This window comes from Sporothrix schenckii (assembly GCF_000961545.1).
Source record: "Sporothrix schenckii 1099-18 chromosome Unknown Cont49, whole genome shotgun sequence".
Lineage (NCBI taxonomy): Eukaryota > Fungi > Ascomycota > Sordariomycetes > Ophiostomatales > Ophiostomataceae > Sporothrix > Sporothrix schenckii.
Window position 1 is genome coordinate 1,613,052 of NW_015971150.1, and position 21,039 is coordinate 1,634,090.

General features: G+C 57.5%; 9 protein-coding genes across 9 annotated transcripts; 5 read left to right on the forward strand and 4 right to left on the reverse strand.

Annotated features, from left to right (window-relative positions):
* Positions 1-505: 505 nt before the first annotated feature.
* SPSK_04925 (uncharacterized protein) lies at positions 506-3,409 on the forward strand (the record flags this gene model as incomplete). Its single annotated transcript, XM_016731685.1, has 1 exon — positions 506-3,409. The coding sequence occupies one exon, from the start codon at positions 506-508 to the stop codon at positions 3,407-3,409; it is 2,904 nt and encodes a 967-aa protein (XP_016583044.1).
* Positions 3,410-3,700: 291 nt separating this feature from the next.
* On the reverse strand, positions 3,701-5,003 carry SPSK_05314 (syntaxin 16; the record flags this gene model as incomplete). Its single annotated transcript, XM_016732063.1, has 2 exons — positions 3,701-4,898; positions 4,981-5,003. 2 exons carry the CDS (start codon positions 5,001-5,003, stop codon positions 3,701-3,703), a joined length of 1,221 nt encoding a protein of 406 aa, XP_016583045.1.
* Positions 5,004-6,248: 1,245 nt separating this feature from the next.
* Positions 6,249-6,842, forward strand: SPSK_05591 (uncharacterized protein; the record flags this gene model as incomplete). The annotated part of the gene is made up of 3 exons (XM_016732334.1): positions 6,249-6,339; positions 6,395-6,451; positions 6,700-6,842. The coding sequence occupies 3 exons, from the start codon at positions 6,249-6,251 to the stop codon at positions 6,840-6,842; spliced, it is 291 nt and encodes a 96-aa protein (XP_016583046.1).
* A 137-nt stretch (positions 6,843-6,979) lies between these two features.
* On the forward strand, positions 6,980-7,285 carry SPSK_05721 (calmodulin; the record flags this gene model as incomplete). Its single annotated transcript, XM_016732459.1, has 2 exons — positions 6,980-7,178; positions 7,251-7,285. The coding sequence occupies 2 exons, from the start codon at positions 6,980-6,982 to the stop codon at positions 7,283-7,285; spliced, it is 234 nt and encodes a 77-aa protein (XP_016583047.1).
* A 1,247-nt stretch (positions 7,286-8,532) lies between these two features.
* Positions 8,533-8,991, reverse strand: SPSK_05644 (uncharacterized protein; the record flags this gene model as incomplete). The annotated part of the gene is made up of 1 exon (XM_016732386.1): positions 8,533-8,991. The coding sequence occupies one exon, from the start codon at positions 8,989-8,991 to the stop codon at positions 8,533-8,535; it is 459 nt and encodes a 152-aa protein (XP_016583048.1).
* A 33-nt stretch (positions 8,992-9,024) lies between these two features.
* On the forward strand, positions 9,025-11,048 carry SPSK_05081 (mannosyl-oligosaccharide alpha-1,2-mannosidase; the record flags this gene model as incomplete). The annotated part of the gene is made up of 2 exons (XM_016731833.1): positions 9,025-10,532; positions 10,604-11,048. The coding sequence occupies 2 exons, from the start codon at positions 9,025-9,027 to the stop codon at positions 11,046-11,048; spliced, it is 1,953 nt and encodes a 650-aa protein (XP_016583049.1).
* Positions 11,049-11,407: 359 nt separating this feature from the next.
* Positions 11,408-15,137, reverse strand: SPSK_04842 (tgf beta receptor associated protein; the record flags this gene model as incomplete). The annotated part of the gene is made up of 2 exons (XM_016731604.1): positions 11,408-14,916; positions 14,993-15,137. The coding sequence occupies 2 exons, from the start codon at positions 15,135-15,137 to the stop codon at positions 11,408-11,410; spliced, it is 3,654 nt and encodes a 1,217-aa protein (XP_016583050.1).
* An 897-nt stretch (positions 15,138-16,034) lies between these two features.
* Positions 16,035-18,378, forward strand: SPSK_05000 (homeobox protein cut; the record flags this gene model as incomplete). The annotated part of the gene is made up of 2 exons (XM_016731757.1): positions 16,035-16,164; positions 16,250-18,378. The coding sequence occupies 2 exons, from the start codon at positions 16,035-16,037 to the stop codon at positions 18,376-18,378; spliced, it is 2,259 nt and encodes a 752-aa protein (XP_016583051.1).
* A 2,346-nt stretch (positions 18,379-20,724) lies between these two features.
* On the reverse strand, positions 20,725-21,022 carry SPSK_05727 (uncharacterized protein; the record flags this gene model as incomplete). Its single annotated transcript, XM_016732465.1, has 2 exons — positions 20,725-20,770; positions 20,841-21,022. 2 exons carry the CDS (start codon positions 21,020-21,022, stop codon positions 20,725-20,727), a joined length of 228 nt encoding a protein of 75 aa, XP_016583052.1.
* Positions 21,023-21,039: the final 17 nt, after the last annotated feature.

The window sequence follows — 21,039 nt, forward strand, 5'->3', positions numbered from 1 at the left end:
AGGCGGGCTGTCGTGGTTGACCGTTGTGCGTGCTGCGTGGGAATCTTCGCCAAAGGAGGGTGGTGGTTCGATTCAGCACGAAAGCTTTTGATTTGGCTGTAGGCGTCACCCGAAGACGGGGGAAGTGGGATTGCCGGAAAATTGTCTTTTCCGATTGGCCAGCTGCGTCTTGGTGACTAAGCCGCATGAGTCGGCATTTTCGTTTTAGTGCATGGATGCTCCCTGGTCGTGCCTGCCTTCTTTTAGGTGGTTCCAGGGGACGCGCCTGCTGTATTTTTTCACTAACAGAAGGAAGCACAGTGAGCTCCAAAAATTCCCAAATTAAGATATCGCAGACGTCAATTGACGACGACGAACGCCTCGTGGAGCCTCACTATTGCCACTGTTCAGCACCTCTGACCGCCAACAAAGACCCCTGGCCCCAATGACCGCAACCTGACAGCCGTCTGTCATGGTATCTTATGCGTGTGAAGACCGTCTGCTTGCGCCGCCGCGGCCATAAGCAATGCGCCCAGCGTCTTTGCAGCTGCGGCTCGCGCAACCATCTTGTCTGGCGCTGGCTTCTGCGCTCTTCGGAAGCTCCTGTGGCACATACAGCATAGGTTACGTGCCTGCAGTTACGTCCTGGCCACGGCCGACTTCTCAGAGCTTCCAGGAGCGCATCGGTTTCCGTTTCAACTCGGCCGCTGCATCCCCAGTGCTGGCCCGAAGCAGTACGGACCATGACAGCAGTTACGATATAAGCAACGCGCCGTCGTCATTGCCTGCCTTCCCGGGCCATCTGAAGCTTCGAGGACCCTTTGCATTTGACCGCCAGGACGATGCATTGATCCGCCCACCGACCGCCGCCTCCGTCGGCCGCTGGAACATATCACAACGGCCAGGACAGTTGATGCTCGGCGCACAGCACTACGGAAAATGGCGCGAACTCGTCTTCGACTACGACCGCCTCATGTTTGAGTCCGGCCTGGCTCCTTCGGTAGCAGCATCTGCCGGCAATGTACAGCGGTCTGTCGACCGCCCCGAGAATGCCTCCGACATGAGCCTCTGGAGTGCTATTTTTAACTTTGCACAACGGCGAGGCGACAGTGACGGTGCGCTTGTCGTTTGGCACGAGATTTTCCTGCGACGCCAGCTCTATAAAACAGACGGCGTCGTGGCCAATGCGTTTTGGATGTCCGTCGTCGGAGCGGCTCTGGAATCGCCCGATGCGAGCTTCCTCGAGAGCACGTGGGCCTACGCCGAGTGGATGTACGATACACGCGGCACCCGATGGCCACACTACTACCGCCTGGTTGTCTCGTCATTTCTTGACAGTGGCGACTACGACGCTGCTCTGAAGTGGCACCTGCGTCTCAGCCCACATTTCTCTGTACCAAAGCGGGATTTCTTTGACCTGCTCAAGTCGTACATCACCGATCCTCATCCAGAGCTCCAAGAGACACTCCGATACATCTATGCGACTAGCCGCCATCGCCTACTTTACGACACGATTGTGCCGCTTCTCTGGTCTCACGGCCACTCGGCCCTCGCCCGTGCATGGCGCGAGACGCTCATCCTTCACGACGACCTCCCCGCGTCGAGCTCTTCCCGGCCTTTCTTGCAGTTTGTGGCCGGCTACTACCCAGAAACGGAGCTCGCGCCAAAAGAGCAGTTTCTTGTCAACACACAGCCTTCGCAGTATCTCTCGCCCCAGCCGCCGAAGCCCGCGCCGAAAGCGCCGGATTTGCCGACCAACCTGTTTCATTTAATGAACCGTGTCCACGGCGAGACCTTTGGTATACAGGAAAAGTCGTTCAACGACAAGATCGGCTCAAAGTGGTTTGCCACCAAATGGGTGTCATTGGATACGGCCATCAACATGATCTACAACCTCGGCATCGACGAGATTGGCCCGCTGTCCTTGCAGTCAATAGCCCTGCGCAGCGGCGACCCGGCGAGCGTTCTGCGAAGTCTGGAGCATCTCGAACAGTGCCATATCAGCATTGGCAGCGCCAACTACTCCAAGGCCATCCGCTACCTTGCAAGAGCGGGCGACGCGGCGACGCTGAATGAGCTGCTGCAGTCTTCGCTGCACCCGGCGGTCTTTGACGACATTGTGCTGCAGCGCTCTGTTCTCGGCTCGGCCATGTATACGGGTGACTGGAAGACCCACCGACTCGTGCTTGCTGTGCGCCTCGCTGTGTCGGAAGATGCGTTGGAGACATCGTCAAACAAGCTTCTCATGGCGTGTGTAAGCCAGAAGAAAAAGGGCTCCGTATTGCGTCTATTGGACGAGTTCTCCGCCCGTGGCATGGAGATCACTCCTGCCACCTGGGAGAGTCTGTCGCATTTCATATTGGATGAAGCGCCAGCAAAATTTGATCCCAACGCGCCCCCGGATGTCGACTTTTATGCCGCCTTGTGCCGGCGGCTCTTAGCAATGAGACTACCCGTGGCAACAGAGGCGTGGCAAAATATACTGCTCGTGTACGGGCGACTAGGCCGGCTTGACGACCTCGAAAAGACGGCGCTCGATATTGTGGATCAGTATGTGTCGTTGCAAACAGCAAGGCTGCCGAGAAAGCCGGTGTCCCCGACAGCGTCCTCTGCCCCTCCACCGGCACGATTGCCCTCCACATCGTTTTCGTCCGTCTTGTCTTCGACCGACGAAACGTCCGCATTCAAAGCGAACATCGCCGACGTTCCCGACATTGTCCGGGGCGAAACAGAGAAGCTTGTTGACCTCGGCTACCGCCTGCTGCCACGCGATCTGCCGTGCAACCACCCGCTCCATCCACTGAGTCTCATCTTTAATGAAGAGATTGTCGCATCGATGGTTCGGTGGTACTTTCATCGCAAGACGGCGTATCGGCAAAAGCAGGGCGCCCGTAAGGTCCGGTTGACCAGACCAAAGCCGGCAGCGCCAAAGGGTACAGGCGACACGGTTGTCTCGCCCAAGAAACCTTATATCCCAGCGCCACCAAGCGATGCCACACCCAGCGACTTTTCTCTTGCTGGTGGCATCCGCCTGCTCGCCATGCTGCGCGACCGTGGCGTCGACGTGTCCAAGTCGTGCGTGCGGTCCGAGACGCTGGTGTGCATTGTCGCCCTGTTCGGACCCGAGGCCATGTCGACCCGATACTGGCAGCCGTCGCGCGCCGCGAACCAGCTCAAGCTGGGCGAGGTCAAGGCCTTTTGCGATGCGGCTTGGGCCAGTGATCGGCACGACACAGAGAGCCTCGAAGGTGGCCAAGGGACGGACACGCTGCTTCCCAAGTTCCGGGTGCTCAAGCAAGCGCTGGCAGCTGTCAAACCAGTGGCAGCGTCGTTTGCGGGCAAGCTCACGCGGCCAGGCGACAAAAAGAAGGCATCTCGTGACGCCTTTATGGAAGTCATCTCCAAGAAGTCGCCATCACCGACCGCATAACGGGCAGGCGACTATTACTATCCACATACCACCCCGCACATATGCCCAAAATCTCATACGACACATTGTACAAATTTACTTTAGATACCCCTTATTTCATAATTTTCAAGGAGACGACCATAGAAAATGATAGTGATATACAAACAATGTTGAAGCCTTCCTAAATGTTGCAAAAAATGGAGAAGAAAGAAACCGTAACAACTGTCTACCTGCTCGCTAACTGCAGGGCGTTGTATGTGATTAAAAACAGAAAATGAAACCCGGCCAACAAAGGCGCATTCGTTCAGTTTGTTATAATAATGGCGGCACATCGGGCGATGCCGGTGATGCTGCTTCTCCTGCACCTCCGCGACCTTCTCCGCCACCTCCGCTCCCTCCTCCTCCACCTCCGCCATGCCTCTTGGGCTTGATAATGAGCAAGATGATCATGCCGGCCACAATCAGAATCAATAGCAATATAATCTTGCGCTTGGTCGTTTTCTTCTGGTAGCCCGAGGCCACAACCAGCTCCTTCTCGGCCGCTTTGACGTCCGTGTTCATGTTCTCGACGTTGTAGTCAATGCGGTCCAGCATGGTGCCCTGGTCGATGACCATGTTTTGCAAGTCACGGAACAGGTCGGACAGGTCGATGATGCCCTGCGCAATGTCTTCAATCTCGCGCTCCCGCTGCATAATAACGGCGTCGTTCGACTGTGCTTGCTTTTGCTGCGTTGTCGACTGCTGCAGCGCCCACTGCGAAAAGGAGCGGTCGGCGTCCGACTCCAACAGCGACGGGTCCGCGGCGTAGTTGCTCCCCGATGTGCTGGCACCGCCCACGGGCGTCGATGCCCGGTCCGCGCCGGAGAAGCCCTTTAATTCTGCAAACGTTAGTCTCCAATAAACCAGCGTGGCCGTCGCCCCCTCCAGGCTGCCCCGTTCGCACTCACTCTTGAGATACGCGCTCTGCTTCTTGCGGAAGTTGGCGCTCGCCTCTTGCACACGCGCCGCCAGCGAGATCTGCACGTTCTTGGCCATGGTCTCGTCGGCACGCGACAGCGTTCCCTGGCTCTTGGACTCGCGCACCATCTGGTCCACGCGCTGGATGCAGCCGTGGCAGTCGTGGAACGCGCGCGTAATCGTCTGCGTCAGCCGCTCAATCTCGTTCTCCTCGGCACGCTTCGCCGCCTCGTCCTCGTTGAAACCAGGCAGGACGTGCTTCTGGTGCAGCCGGTCGAGCAGCTGGCTCTGGCGGGCGACGTCGCCGAGGATCTCGGCGACCTCGTCGGAGATGTCGGCCCAGCGCGGCGGCAAGACGTCCATCTCAATGACGGCGTCCCCCGGCGAGCCGCCCAGGTCGTCGGCCTGGTCGTAGAAAGGGTCGGCCGAGAGCAGGCCGCGGCGGTCGTCGTCACCACCCGCGGCGGCGGACGAGCTGGTCGCGAGGCCGCCATAGTATTTTGGTGTCCGTGTCGCCGGGTGGTGTGCATAGGACTGGCGGTAGGATATGTAGCTAGAGCACGGTGGAGAAGAAACTGGTCAGATGCTGCTCACTCTATCAAATGTACTCGGACGATGAGGAGCCAGGGGCTCACAGGTTGGTGCGGTCACGCCACATGGCGGACACGCTGGCGGGATCGTCGCCGCCGCCGCTGCTTGGAACAGGTACAGGAAGACCGCAGAATCGGGACGAGGGCGAACGTGGTCAGCTCGGGCAGCTCGGGCAGCTCGGAGTGGGAAACCGTATGCTCGTTTGTCTGTGGCTGTCTTGAAGAAGCTCGAAAGCTGTTGGGTTCGGAGGCGCAGGTTTGCTGGAACAGTAACGACGTCGCCGAGATAAGGGGCCGTTTGAGTTTTTGACCAGTGTATCCGATACTGGTGCAGCTCGTGAAGTGTACAAGTACGCGGTATGATGACGTGGTCGCGATTCCTCAATTGTTAGTTCTCAATGTCACGATGGTGAGTGTGGGTGCTTGAAAGTCGCTGACGGAATCCGGAAGCAGCTGTGAGGCGCTGGCCAGTAGCGCCGTTGCATGCGACAGCGGCTGCGCTAGCCCAAACCTGCCGAGTCGTCCTTTTTGGGAGAGCACTATTGGGGCGGCCGCTGCACTGGAATCCACTGGAGCCCACTGCGTCAGTTCCTTGTACGCTTCTTCCAACAGGGCGTCAGCACCCACACACCACTGTTTCGGAAGAGGACAACATATGCACCAAACCGAGTTTCCATAGCCTAGTAGCCTACGGAATTCGTTCCTTCTTTTCAGCTCTCCAACGCTAGCCCTGGGATTGGCAGGAGGGAGTGAGCCTAACTGCCATGTTGTTTTTCGGCAAGGCCTAATCCCAGCCAGGAAATTGCTGCAGTGAGCCGCATGCGCCCAGGCTGGGCCTTTATTCGGTTCTAGGCGCAGGATCACAGAGAACAAAACTGGCCAATTGTCAATTCGCAGGCCAGGAACCCCCCAGGCGAACGTAAGAGGCCGCCTTAATTCGTGCTATTCCGTACGAATACATCCTGCCTCAACTCGTTCTGCCCCGCTCTTTCCTAAGCTGGCTCGACCTGGCTCCTGCTCACTGCACAGCGTCAACAAACCACTTTCCCCCCTTTCTCCCCTCCTTTTTTCTGCTGGGGTGCGCCTGCAGCGCAAGAAAACTTCTGCCCTACCACGTCGTACACCGACAATATAATAACAGCCCACCCGCGCGAGGCAACAACGACCGTTCGCCAAGGCTTCAAGCTCTCCCTTCTACACACCAATCCGCCCCAGCACCTCGTTTTCGCTTGACTCTTCGTCGTCACTCTCGACTCCACGCCAAACCGCACACCGTTCGCTTCGTCAAGCCCACACAACACACTTTCGCAATTATGGTTCGTCTCTCCGCGTCCTCGTCTCGTCGCCCTCGTGCTCTGGTCGTCAACTGGGCCCTGCGGCGACGGTCTCGACCGAAACCGCCTCGTATGAGTTTTGGCTCCGATTTTTTCTTTGGACGCCAACTAACGCGCAATGCCAGGCCGAGTCACTTACCGAGGAGCAGGTCTCCGAGTTCAAGGAGGCTTTCTCTCTGTTTGTATGTTCTTCCTGTCCCGGGTCGCCACCCCGTTCGACGCTTGTCTTGAGCTTCGGCACTATCCCGCTCCCGATGCAACGGCGTTTTGCTAACCACTTTTTTTGTTCGGGCTGAATAGGACAAGGACGGCGATGGTTAGTCAAACTTCTCAATGTGCTTTTTCGAATGCGGTCGGCTGGCCGCCGTTTCGTACCGTACGCAAACCCGTATCCTTCAGTCGAACTGACGCTGTTTTTCCCTCTTCCTAGGCCAGATCACCACCAAGGAGCTCGGCACCGTCATGCGCTCGCTCGGCCAGAATCCCTCCGAGTCTGAGCTACAGGACATGATCAACGAGGTCGACGCCGACAACAACGGCACCATTGACTTCCCTGGTACGTTTGACCGTTGAATGTGGCATGATGCGAGGATAAGAGATACGGAGGAATGAAGAGTTCCAAAACACGTGTTTCGGTGGCAATTCGCTGCACTATGACACGGTGATCTGGAGTCGACAATGGCTAACCGTCCACAGAGTTCTTGACCATGATGGCGCGCAAGATGAAGGACACCGACTCCGAGGAGGAGATCCGCGAGGCCTTCAAGGTCTTCGACCGCGATAACAACGGCTTCATCTCGGCTGCTGAGCTGCGCCACGTCATGACGTCGATCGGCGAGAAGCTGACGGACGAGGAGGTCGACGAGATGATCCGTGAGGCCGACCAGGACGGCGACGGCCGGATTGACTGTATGTGTCCTACTTCTCCCCACCACTGTCACCTTTCCCCAGACACACCGCTAACCACGTTCGCTCCCATAGACAACGAGTTCGTCCAGCTCATGATGCAGAAATAAGTTGGGGCCCACCCACGCGTGACGATGAGACGATGAACGGTGGCCATGTTTTGCATGTTTGCAGCAGGATTTTTTGGACTGTCCTTTCCGCCCTCTCCTCCTTTCTCCCTTTAAAAAAAAGGAGACCCAGTTGCTCTTGTTTTGTCTCTTGTTTTCAACTTTCAACTATTCGACCATAGCTGTCATACCGTTTGTGTTGTCCACTTTAACAATAATTGGACGAGGCTGTTACTATTTTTTGGTCCTTCTCAAAGACTATGCGCCAATAGCTGTGTTGTACAATGTCTGTTGCTCTCGTGGTATATTCCGTCTCGCACAACACCGTGTTTGCAGAGTTCCTTGTTGACGACTCTATGAAACAATTCTCCCAAAATGAACAAAGCTATTTGCCCACATGTTACCTTTACCGCACTTTGTGCTCCGCCTTTATTCCCTCCCGCTTGTTACACATACGGGCCGTTCCAACAGCCGACGAGACCGTCACAGGCGAGTACCTGCAACCACCAGCCATTTGCTATTCTCGTAAACAATGAGGCAGGCAAAAACGTGTCACAAACGAGCTGCCCCTAACCATAGCCACATGGCATCCAGCCTGCCAACCAAAGCTCTGGAGTCCGTCTGTTGCCCACCGCAGCTGGCACCCACCCGTATACCTGGAACTCAGGAACAAGATGCAGGACCGAGCGTGGCAGTGCTCTTAGCGTTGGTCGGTCCCCTTTTTATCTGCCTCTGGCCATCTCGATCGATGCTTGACCACAACGCACCCCTCCTCCTTCTCAGCCTTATGGATGGACCTCGAAAGTAATTTTTTTGTTCTTATTAATTTTCAAGATTCCGTGGCATGCATGCATTTCGCCTGTCCCAGGACCTTGGGCAGGTCGTTTGAGACGCCGCAATGTGGGCTAGAAGGGGACTCTACATTAAAAATGTTTAAAAAAAAAAAAAAACTGGTGCGCCCCAATTCACCAATTACCTTCACTTTGTGAAGAGGATTAAGGCATTCATTACCACTGGTTACTGGGAATATTTGGCCAAAATGCGCTTTCCTCCGCAAGTCTACTGCAGATGACCGTCCGTCGTATTGCTCTGTACGAAAAGGAGAGGTCATTTTCGAATGGCCCCGCATTGCGGTCTGGTTGAAGTTTGGCCGTTCCTTCCCCAGAGCCCCTATTATTTTGTCTCAGTGGCCGCCAGTAAGACAAGACACCACCGGCGCGCGCCAGTCGCACCTGCGTGTCCCGCGCAGCTTAATTACCATTTGCAGTCTCCGCTATTGGGTCGCGTTTAGTGTGTCGCTGCAACTCATTTCCTTGTGACATTGGCACCAAAATGCAAGAGCGACCGACTAGGCCCCTATCTTCGACTTCAGGGAAGGAAGGAGGCCATCCACCACACAAAAAGGAGAAGGAGCTCCACATGTCAAGTCCGACACCCTTTAGCGGATCGGAGAAGAAGGGGCATTCAACTTCGTCTCTTCCATTGTCGTATCGTTTTGGTTCTCGTCGTTTTGGCTGTCGTTTTTTGCTCAGTGGCTTTTTGCGCCTGTTGTGTCCAGTTTCCAAAGCAGACATATCCGCTGGCCGATGACGTCGAACGCTCAGACGTGCCGTCTCGAACCCGAACTGTTGCTTTAGACTCTCGGCATCGCGACTTTGCGATATCTTGAAAGCCGACCCGAAGACTTGATCTCTCGCGCTCCATTCCATTCAGTGCGGCGGCCCCGACACAGCACAAACACCATGTTCGGCCCAATGCGCCGCTGGCGCACCTTTGTCATCATCGCCGCGGTATTCGTGGGCGCCTTCTACGTCCTGATGCGCAGAGACCCGGAGATCCTCGACCGCTACAAGCACCAGGGTCCCATCCCCAAAGCACCACCCGTCAAAATCCCGCCGCCACCGCACCATGAGGAGGGCCAAGCCAGCTCCGACTACCTGCGCCTGGAGAAGCTGCCCGACCGCTACCCGGTGACCTCCTTCAAGCAGCTGCCATTGCCCGCTTCGGACGCCGCCGCCGCCGGCCGTCTTGTGCCCGCCATCCAGAAGCCCAAGCCCAAGGAGACCAGCGAGGAGCGCGACGTGCGCAAGGCGCGCCTGGAGGCCGTCAAGGCCAGCTTCCTGCGCAGCTGGGAGGGCTACAAGGAGAACGCGTGGATGGCCGACGAGGTGCAGCCGCTGTCGGCCACGCCGCGCCAGGACTACGAGAAGCTGGGCGGCTGGTCGGCCACGCTCGTCGATACGCTCGACACGCTCTGGATTCTGGGCCTGCGCGACGAGTTCCGCATGGCGGTGCGCGCCTGCGAGGCCATTGACTTTGGCGTCACCGATGCCGACACCGTCCACGTCTTTGAGACGACCATTCGCTATCTGGGCGGCTTCCTGGGTGCCTACGAGATCAGCGGCAAGGCCTACCCGCAGCTGCTGCACAAGGCGACGGAGATTGGCGAGATCCTGCTCGGCGCGTTTGACACGCCCAACCGCCTGCCCATGGGCCGCTGGGACTGGCTCGCGTACGCCCTGGGCGAGATGCAGACGTCGGCGCCCACCAAGATGCTGTCGGCCGAGATTGGCACGCTCTCGCTCGAGTTCACGCGCCTGACCCAGCTGACCGGTGACGTGCGCTTCTACGACGCCGTCCAGCGCATTTCGGACGTGCTCGCCGAGCACCAGCAGCTCACGCGGCTGCCCGGCATGTGGCCCGTCGAGATCGACGCCTCCAAGCCCGCGTTCGACCAGGACAACCTCTTCACCATCAACGGCAAGGCCGACTCGCTCTTTGAGTACCTGCCCAAGCAGTGGCTGCTGCTCGGCGGCGCCCTCGACCAGCCGCGCCAGATGTACGAGAAGTGGCTGCCCGTCGCCAAGAAGCACATCTTCCGCCGCGTCGTCAACGCCTGGAACCTGAAGCTCCTTCTGCCGGGCGAGGCCCGCGTCACGGACGACCCGATGACGGGCAAGGCCATTACCACAACGGCGCGCGGCGAGCACCTTGGCTGCTTTGCGGGCGGCATGGTCGGCCTGGCCGCACGTGCGTTTGGTGGCCCCGACGAGAACGACAACATGGACCTGGCGGCCCAGCTGACCGACGGTTGTGTGTGGTCGTACAACGCGACGGCCACCGGCATTGGCCCAGAAAAGTTCTTCTTTGCGTCCTGTGGAGGCCCGAACGAGCTGCAGACGGGCCTGCGCTGCGTCTACTCGGACGACAAGTGGCGTGCTGCCCTAAAGGAGCACTGGAAGCAAGTCAGGTAAGCAGCGTATTCTGCCCGAAAATGTGCCGGTAATCATACTGTACAAAAATGAACTAACACGGTACCAGCCTGAACGGCGGCGGCGATGGCAACGTGGACGACGGCGTCGAGAACATTATGAAGGAGGGCCGCATTCCTCCGGGCATGCTCGACGTCGACAACCCGCACTACCTGCTGCGGCCGGAGGCCATCGAGTCCATCTTTGTCATGTGGCGCCTGACAGGCGACAAGCAGTGGCAGGAGAAGGCCTGGCGCATGTTCCAGCACGTGGTGCGGCACACCGGTGCGGCGCCGGGCTCCGGCAACGAGGGCCAGGTCGCCGCGGCCGCCGTCGAGGATGTGCTGCGGGGCGACTCCAATGCGCTCATGGATCGCATGGAGAGCTTCTGGCTGGCCGAGACGCTCAAGTACTTTTACCTCGTCTTTGAGGACTTTGACGTTCTCAGCCTCGACGAATGGGTCTTTAACACAGAGGCGCATCCCTTCAAGCGTGCCGTGTTCCCTTCCAAGTAGGGTTTCTTTCTTCTCTTTTCGGCTTCCGACTCGTCTTTACCTTTTGTCTTTCATGCTTCCCTTTTACGTTCTGTACTATCATCTGCTGGGATTTGATTTTGCTGTTCGAACGGTCATCGCATCTCTCTACCGAGATGCTGACACTGGAGTGTACGCATATGGCGTTCTAGGATGGGTCGGATGGCACATGTTGTCACACCAATATAGATAATTGGTTCTTTTTATATTTCAGGTTGCTTCTATAGTCAAAGTCAAACAGTACAGCTAGTCGTTACATCGGCATAACAGAGGCTCAAAACGCTTGCCAACACCGTCCACTAGTCACCCCTCCTGTTGTCCAAATCATTCTTACACGACCATCAGTTCTCTGCCTCAACCCGAGGCCCTATTTCATCTGCCTTTGTGATAAGCTCGTCATGCACCCGCAGATTCTCTGAGGCACTCAGTGCGCGAGCCACTGTGCTCTGGTTCCGGTCGCGCACCAGCTCTCGCAGCGAGTGCACCAGGAACCCCGACGTGACCTCAATGGACCACGAGTCTGGCAGCAGCTGCAGGACGTCCAATACGTCGAACCAGCCAGCGAACCGCCCCAGAAGGGAACCCGTCTGTTCGACGCGGTCACTCACGTCTTCAATGGCCAAAAACTCGACGAGCAGCGTGCGAAACAGCTTGGCCTGCGTCTCGACCGTGGGCGGCAGGCTTTCGCGGCGCTGTGGCAGTTTGTTGCTGGCGGCGCTGCCGACGGTGGCATCGCGGACCTTGTCGTAGAGGCTCGACCCGCCCAGCAAACAATATTTGACGGCAGTGTCATAGTCGCCCAAGCCATGCACGAGCAGTCGCAGCGCGTCTTCGTGGCGGTGCTCGCGGCCGTTGAGGATAATGGTCTCGGGCACCAGCAGACGCTCGGCCGGCTGGTCTGCCGGTAGTGAATCCGCCAGGCGTGCGCGGATGGCGGCCACATCGTACGGATGCGGGCCGCCTAGCAGCTCCAGTAGGCGCAGCCGACTCTGCCACTCCTCGTCACCCGGTACAGCGTTGTCTGCAAGGAACTGGTGGAACGTCGGCTTGGGCGGCTGGAGAGCGCGGTAGGCGCCGTACGACGCGAACATGGTGTCGCGGGCCGCCTTGGAGGACCGCAGGGCGCCCGTGACGACCTCCAGGTAGTAGGAGATCAGCTCGTCGACATATGCCGAGTGACCCTTGGAGAACACAAGGTGCTCGAGGTAGTACCTCACCGCTCCTGGTGCATGCTCGCGCAGGAGCGGCACGACCTGCGTCGGCTCAAACTTGGGTGCTCTGGCCTTGTCATCGGCAAAGATCTGCACGCCCAGCCTGGGGTTTCGGTTGGCGAGCCACAGGCCATACTCTTGCACAAGGGCCTGGTTCGAGACCTTGGACAGATAGTCACGGATGCGGTTCTCGCCGTCCACCAGCTCACCGCCATCATCGCGCTCGCCCTCCACGATCCGCTTCCACGTGGCCAGGACGTCGCCTGCCATTTTGCGGCTCTGGTATAGGCGGCTGAGAACAAAGAGCCGGTGGTGCGACTCGAGTAGCTCGACGGCGCGGTCAAAGCAGTCCACGCCCTTGTCAACTACGTCGTTCAAATCGCCACGGACAGTGTCGGGCTTGACATAAGCAAGGCCCTTGGGAGTGTGCTGGTCGAGCTCGAGCAGGACGGACAGCAGAGCCGCGTCCACGGTCCGGAAAACATCGCTCTCGTCTGCAACACTGCCAAACCCCTTCTTCTTCCGCCATGCAATCAAAAACCGCCGCAGGAATTGAAGCAGTTTCGGGTTGAGGGACGCCACAGTGCCCTGGCCCTTGCCCGTGTTTGCTGCCTCTCGTGCCAAGTAATTTTCGAAAGTATTCTTGACGCCACCAAAAATCCAGATGCCCTTTCGACTCTGGATGATCTCGTTGCGGAGCTCAGGAACCAGGGCGAGGAGAACACGAGGGTCCAGTGCGCTATCCAGTAAAACCTCCTCCAGTGCCTTGAGTTCTGCGTCCGAGAATGCTTCCTGGTCGGTTGCATGAGGGAGGCCCATAAACAAAAGAGCTCCGCCGCGCTGCCGAATATAGCTAAAGGTGACAAACTCGAGCTCCGTTTTGGCATCACGGCCCCGCAGTGACTTTAAGACGGTGAAAAGCTCACGCCTCTCGTCTGCTGTCTCCGGCGCAACCTTGGATTCGGAGGAGGCTGCTTCTAAACCAGCCTCGAGCTGCAGAACCACAGGGTTCCGCATAGCCCACCAGATGCGATCGCCGGACCACACGGCAATGCGGCCAGTCGTCTTGGCAAGGCGCGTAGCAAAGACCACTTCGGCTCGGTTGCGGCTTGCATCTTCCTCCTCGTGGGTCTCTGGGCCGCTGGCGCTTGTGTCGTCTTTCGGCTGCGTCTCTTTCTTTTGATTCTTCTTCTTCTTGTCCTTCTTGGTGGGAGCGGACTTCGGCTCTGGCGCTATTTTCGGCAGAGAGAACCGCTTCTGGGCCAGCCGGTCAACAACTTCACAGACAACCGACTCTTGGCTTCCCACAAGCCTGTGCACACCCACCGGTGTGCCACTCTGCTTCCCGGGCGTCTCGAGCCAGAACTTGCCAACCTCACCCTCACCCACATTAACGTCCCAGCGTTGGACTTCAAGGCCATAGCGGAGGTCATCGTCCGAGCCTTTTGATATTGAGGCAAGAATGTAGCCATCGTCTTCTTCGTCGCCCGGACCACCGCCCCCGGGTGACGGACGTGATGAAGACAGGTCAGAAACGCCGCCGTCCACAACAATCTCCGTAGGATATCTCTCAAACTCCAAGGTAGGGCGCGTGGGATCACCGTCGAGATTGACAAACATACCGATGCCGGCATCCGACGGTCCCGTGCCAGTCACGATAAGAAATTCATCTGGAGTTGGGGACACGACAAGAGGCTTCAGCACTGGTGCGGTCGGCTTGGGTGGAGGAGGTGGTGGTAAGATTACAGCTGGTGTCAGGGCCGGCTGTGCGGCCGCCTCATCGCCACTCGCTGCAGAGCTCCGTGAAACGACAGACGATGGCTTTGATGGAGATGAAGAGTCCTGCCCGGCAGTGCCTTCTTCGGCATTTTCTTTGGGAGGCGGCGGTGGTGGTGGTTGGCTCGATGAGCGAGAGTTGCTTCCGGTCATGAAGCTGCCTAGGGATGTGCTCCGGCTGTGCCCGCTCTGTTGTGTCGCGGTCGATGCTGACCGCGTGTGCGCCTGCGCACTCGACGAGCTCCGAGACAAGCTGGAGTCGCCACCGCTGGCCTTCAGGTTTTGGACTTGGCCAGCCGCTGCTTCGGGTGACTGCTGGTCCAACGAGGATATGCTCGTCAACGGGATTTTGAGCTGCTGCTCCACGTGGACCAATGCATAGTTCCGGGCGTCGGCCACGCAGGCAATAGCATCACGGCGGACAGAGAGTATACTTGCGCCAAAGTCTATGTTCTTTACGACCCTTGGATCCTCGCCGATGCGGACGACCTGCAGCCGGCGGTTCAGGGAGAGCAACACGGTCACGCGCGGAGACGGACCCGTTGCAAGCTCCTCGCTGAGGTCGACGCCGCCGATCCAGTTGCAGTTCTTGACGTCGCGAAAAATCGGGGTGAGTTCGGGTAGCGAGTAAAATGTGACCGTCCAGTTGCAGAGCACGCAGGCCTTTCCGACCGGCGGGAGCAGAACGATCTGCTGTACGCCAGGCCTCGCCGGCCCTGGCGGATGTACTGGTTCGGTAAACGGTGGAGAAAGCCTAGAGGCAAGCATAAATGTACTTGTCGAGGATTCGTCGTCTGGGTCGGGAGGAAGTTGCACGAAATGGAGCAGCTCCGAGGCAGAGGTTCCCACGTAAAGATTACCGTCTGGTTGACGGGGTCAGCCAGTTGTCCTTGCCAGGAAAAAGCACAGCATATAGGGGTCGGTACTGGAGCTGCTTACCATAGTAGTCGACGCAATTGATCCGAATGTCCTCCTCCGTACCATCGGCCGAAAGCGGGACATTCTTCAGCAGCGACCGCAACACAAACGGCCCTCGCTCCAATGCCGTGGCATCGGCACCGCTGGCGACCGCCTCCGCAGCCATTGCAGAAAGCTACACCTCTCCGACTGCCGTATACAAGCTTCTAGGAGCAGTGGTCCAGAGGGGATCGTGGTCTTTGATTCGTTGGCAGGTCGCTAAGAGAGCCGTGCCATTTCTGGCCCTCGCAGTCTGCAGAGGTGCGACAAGCTGGATAATGGGGTTTCCGGTTTGAAAGTGTGCGTCTGTCAAAAAAATACCAATTACAGCAACGTCGAGTGCGCAGAGTGGTGCAGAATGCGAGGTCCGTGGCGATGGTAACTTAGGAGTCAAATACAACGGAGTGCGAAATACAGTAATAATGTCTCCTGCTGTAACGATGTGAGGCACTCGGAGCTGATAGAGGGTGACGAGGCTACCTGCAGGAACGACCCGAGCTTGCGTCCATTTGCACCTTCCCCCCACTAGGCAGCGTCCGTCCACAGGGCCGGGTGTGGCTGGTCTGCACAGGCATTTTGCTGGACAGGAAGGCGCGACGGCTCTGCCCCAACCCATGCGGTCTAGCGTCCCACGAGACCCACAAGTTCGACCTCAGCGCCTGCTATTTCGGACAGCTAACGACGTAGCCCACCTGCACTGCAGGGCAACCACGCCGGTTTTAGCATACGTATTCGAACGCACATGTGCGGTTCCTTCCTCCGCATTTCGCGTCTCCTTTTCTAATTAAGAACCGACAGGCCTTCGACCTCGACGACACCTCTCAAACATCCCCATTGCTGAATCAAACCATTATTGTCTCATTTCGCAGTGGTCCCAGCAAACGAGCAGCTCGTTGAAGCCCGCCACTCGTTCGAATTCTTCCATCTGTGCCTCGTGCCGCACTCGATTTTTATTCATTTCTAGCGACACTGCCTTCTGTCCATCGAATATTGCCAGCCGTCTCGCCCGAGCGTCCGTTGAGCGATGGCCGACGCAGCAGCCGTGGCAGGTTCGCCTGTGCCGGGCGGAGATGGAGCCGGATCCGGATCCCATACTACAGTGACGGGGTCTGGTGCGGAGAATAAGTTCCAGGGAGCCATCTCGGCATGGCGGAGTACGTTTTGTCCTGGGGAGCAGTGGCACTGTGATGGGCGAGGCTGTGGACATAGGAACGTTACTAACGTCTTGCGTTTTGGCAGAAGTCGACCTGACGACGCTTGTTTCGAGTCTCGACAATACTGCATCCGAAATTGTTGCGTACCAGCGCGACTCGACCGTGCAGCGCAAGGACCTTGCGCAGAAGACAAAAGATTTCCGCAAGATGGACGACACGACGAAGCTGTCCGAGATCAAGGGTCTGCTCAAGGCCTACCAGACATTCATCGACCTGATAACGAACCACTCCAAGTCTGTCAACTCGGCCTTCATCCAGGCGTACAATTCGCTCTCCGAGGTGCCGGACCCGTACCCACTGCTCGAGGCGTCGGTCGACTCCATGCTGGTCGCCGAGGATACGCTGCCCAAGCTCACCGAGGAGAATGGCCACCTGCAGAGCACCGTGACAAAGCTCACGTCGCAGCTGGACGAGACCGAGTCGAAGCTGCAGATGGAGCTGACGGCCCGCAAGCAGCTTGAGGACAACCTGGAGAGCAAAGTCAAGGACGTGGAGCAGTCGTGGACCGCGGTGCTCGACGAGAAGAAGGAGAACTGGGAGGCCAAGGAAAAGGCTTTTGAGGAGAAGATCGAGACGCAGGACCGGTTGCTTAGCGAGATCAAGGCCAGCTACGAGGTCAACCAGCGCCTGGGCCATGCCAAGGAGGCAGGCGAGGAGGGCCAGCGGCCGTACGTGACGAGCGCCGAGCTGGAGATGGTCAACTCGGACCTCGAGCGGACGTCGGCGCGGCTGGCCGACGTGGAGGCGCGCAACGAGCAGCTGCTGACAGAGCTCGCACAGGCCAAGTCAGCGGTGCCCGACCAGGCCAAGGCCGTCGAGGACGACCCGGCGTACCTGCAAGTGCTCTCACAAAACGCATCGCTCGTGCGCAAGCTGGATGCCAACCGGGTGGAGAAGGAGGGCCTCAAGCGCGACCTGGACACAAGATTGCGCGGGCTCGAGCGGGAGATCGGTCTCCTGCGCGAGGAGCGCGACACGCTCAAGACCAAGGTGCAGAAGTGGAGCGACTACGAAGACGTCAAGCAGGAGCTCGAGGTGCTGAAGAGCATCGAGTTTTCGACGGGCGACGACGACGATGCGAACCTGGGCGGCAGCATGGGTGCCCGTAACAAGGGCAATGGCGACACTCTGGAGCAGCTGCTTCTGGCGCGCAACAAGAAGCTTACCGAAGAGGCGACCATTCTGCGGGTGTCGCACCAGGACCTCCAGTCGCGCCTCACGAAGCTGGAAGACGACCTGTCGCGGCGGAACGCCGACGTCGAGCGGCTACAGAAGCTGACCGAGAAGCTCGAAAACGACCTGGCCACGGTCGAGGCCGAGGCTCCCAATGCCTTCCCCTCCGGTGCCTCTGTGGCCGGCACCTACGTTAGCCGGTACACGCCCACGATTGGTGGACGCCGTGCCGGGGGACGCTCCACGTCACCGACGTCGTCGATTATCAGCGGCTTCAGCCCCCACGGCTCGGGCGGTGGTGAGCCCATGGGTGGCGGATCGGGCATTCTGCCCATGATTACGGCACAGCGCGACCGGTTCAAGGCCCGGATCACGCAGCTGGAGCAGGAGCTGGCCGACGAGCGTCGGGTCGTGTCGCAGCTGCGCCAAGAGGTGGCCGCGCTGCAGAGAGACAACCTCAACCTCTACGAAAAGACACGCTACATGTCGAGCTACAACCGTGGCGGCGGTGGCGCCAGCTCGTCGTCGGCCTCGGCGTATGCCACCAACCCGAACCCGTCGACGGTGTCGATTGGCGGTGGCAACGGGTCGGGTGCGTCGCTCGACCGGTACCGCAAGGCCTACGAGAGCAACCTGTCGCCGTTCCAGGCATTCCGCGGCCGCGAGTCAGCGCGGGCATACCGGCGACTGTCGTACCCGGAGCGGATTGTCTACTCAATCACGCGTATGGTGTTGTCCAGCCGCACAAGCCGCAACCTGTTTGCGGCATACTGCGTGGCTCTCCACCTAGTGGTGTTCCTGTCACTGTACTGGATGAGTGGCATGGACAGCGCCCAACACGCGAGCAACTTTGGGCACGACGCAGCCATGGCGGCGGCGGCAGGTGGCAGCGGAGCAGCGGCGGCGGCACCAGCAGGAGCGGCTGGCGATGGAGGCGCCAGTTCACATGGAGACTGGCAGGAAGAAGGCTTTAGTCACTGAGGGTTGAGGGCCTCACTTAATTGCCGGAACGGAATTTCGTGGACGTGAAATCATGGACGTAAAATGGAGCATTCGGTGTTATTGGTTTCTATTTGGGTAGCCCTCTGATTGGTTGTTTAATCCCTATTCCTTTTTAATTCGATTCCCATTTTGACCACGTTCTTCTTGCGATGATGATACCCGCTCCCTTCCCCCAGCAGATTTTGTTTCTTCAATCCTTGACAAGGCCAACCAGGTTTGAGAGACATAATCACGATGGCGACCAGTGAGGAGGCGGAGGTGTATTTTTGGAAACCGATGGGTAAGGCAAGAAAAGCACGGCGAATGTGTGGTGGCATCATGCCAGGAAGGCAAGAACAGTGGCGTTTACAATCTTTGGCGCTTTGTGTCTATTTCTCCTCTCGAATAAACCTCTTCTTTCGCCTTCTCTCCTCCACTCGTGATCGATTCTCGTCTGCCGCCGGCCTACTGGACCGGCCACTCCCTTCCAGGCAAGTCAACAAGTCCATGTGGCCCACTTTGATGGCCTAGACAATAGAAGCCAAGACGCAAGCTTCGACGGGCGCTTCATCGGTATGACGGATGCGTACGTGTTGGTCTTTGGTGCGTTGCTCAGACCTGTTGGAGGTTTTAGCCAAGGTCTCTCGATCTGGCGTGGCCATTATTAGATCACGAAAGAACAACTACTCGCCTAGCAAGCGGTTCGGCAGCTAACCCAACAGACACCGGGGTGTTTTCCTGTACCAGGGCCAGTTGGCTGATTTGCAAGGCCACGGCCCAATAATGGTTTGGTTGATGATGGCCACCATTCCCGGCAGAGAAAATAAATAAAACAAAAATAAAACAAAAATAAAATAAAAGGACCCTTTGAGACGAATCAAGCATCTCCGGGCGAACGAAGCTGTTCTCCAGGCGGCTGATATATCGCACCCCGATGCTATATGTTACCCGAGCGCTAAGGTTGTGTTTGGTTTGACAAGTTCAGCGTCATTTTGGTCGCCATCATATTACAGCACTGTCCACAAAGACGGCTCTGAGATGAGGCTTTTCCGAGTAAATAGGTACACAGACCGCCCTCTTTGTTGTCTGGTCCTCTCTGATATAAGGGGTACGGGATTTGTGGGCTTACTTTGTGTCTCGTTATTTGATTATCAACGTCATTGCGATTCTAGGTTCTGCGAATTCCCCCCCCCCCCCCGAAAAAGGCTTAAAAAGAGACTGAGAGAAAAGGCTCTCCGACTGCTTTCTCAACCGTCCAACATACAAGACACCAGCATCGTGTCCCATTTACCAATACAACATCGATACCCGCGGAAAATGGTAGGCCACTGACAAACGGGCGCACGACATCCAATCAATTCCATCTTGATCCAGGATGAATCTAAGAATATGCCACACCTACCGCCGCATACCCAGCCTCCTAGCTTGGTAAACAGTGGCAGCAGGCAGTCGTCTGGTTCTGGGCGGCTCGCTGGGATCGTAGCAGTGGGAAGCCTTGCATTTCAACAGACGTATTTCCACCACGAGAACAAAATTTACAGCATTGGATTGTGGGGCCTGGCACGTGTCGACACGCTAAATTGTACAGCGGAATAGGCCAGAGGCCAGGTCGCCATCGAACCGCCCAGGCCGCATTAGTTCGTCGAGCTGTTGTCTTACAATAGACACGATCCACATATTTTGCCCACTTCTGCGGCGGGGAACTACCCATAGCCGCCGGCGCTAAAGTTAATTTATTTTCAGACAAAAACGACAGGCGAGGACGGCAGGAGCCACTGGCGAAAACACCACACGACTTTCCGTACACACTGAGAACGGGAGAGGCAAATGGACATAGCAAGCCGACAATACACTGGAATATGGCAAAATGCGACTTTCGTGTATGGAAAATAGCGAGAGGCCGTCCGGGGTAAACAAAGAAGTTGGCGGCCAGTGCGTCGCCTTTCCATTGCCTGCACGCTCGGAGGTCTTTTGCCCACCGTTTTTCGCTCCTTCCGTCTCTGCCCGGCAGGTCGAGACACACCTTCCTTTTTTACAATGTGGCGGTCTGTGGCGGCCTGTGGCGTCCGACCAGCCGCCCTTTCCGAGCTCGAGCGTTTGAGCAGATGTTGTGTATGGAGGACGGCATTGATTTCGTGTACAGAGTACGACGTGGTACATATGTAGATGTGCAAACTACGACGACTACGAGTCGGTCATTCTCCTCATTCATGTGTAATAGATACAATGGAAGAACTGCCGTTCTGAATCTGCTCGATTCGAGCGACTGGTAAGATGCCCGACCGTCGTGAGGCTTCTGATAGCATACGTTCTTGCAATCATGTAGGAGGGAACGTCGAATTCCTCTCAACGTGCTGTGTTATGAAAGTACTCCGTACACACCTTGAACACGCTGAATGTATGGTGTACTTTGCCCGCAGTATGAAAGGGCAGGAGCCAATAGTGCTTGCCGTACGACATACCTCCCACCCCTGTCGCGCCTTCCCGCACGATCTCCAGACTCGTCCAACCAGACCCCGGCTTTTGTCCTCTGCGTTACCATTTGCTGGGAGACCCAGTCCCTCATTTCGACTGCGATCTGCAAACGCCCGCCCCTCTGTTTTCCTTCCACACAGTCCTCATCATTCTCTGCCTTCCCAGCCATCTTCAGGTCGGTTTCGT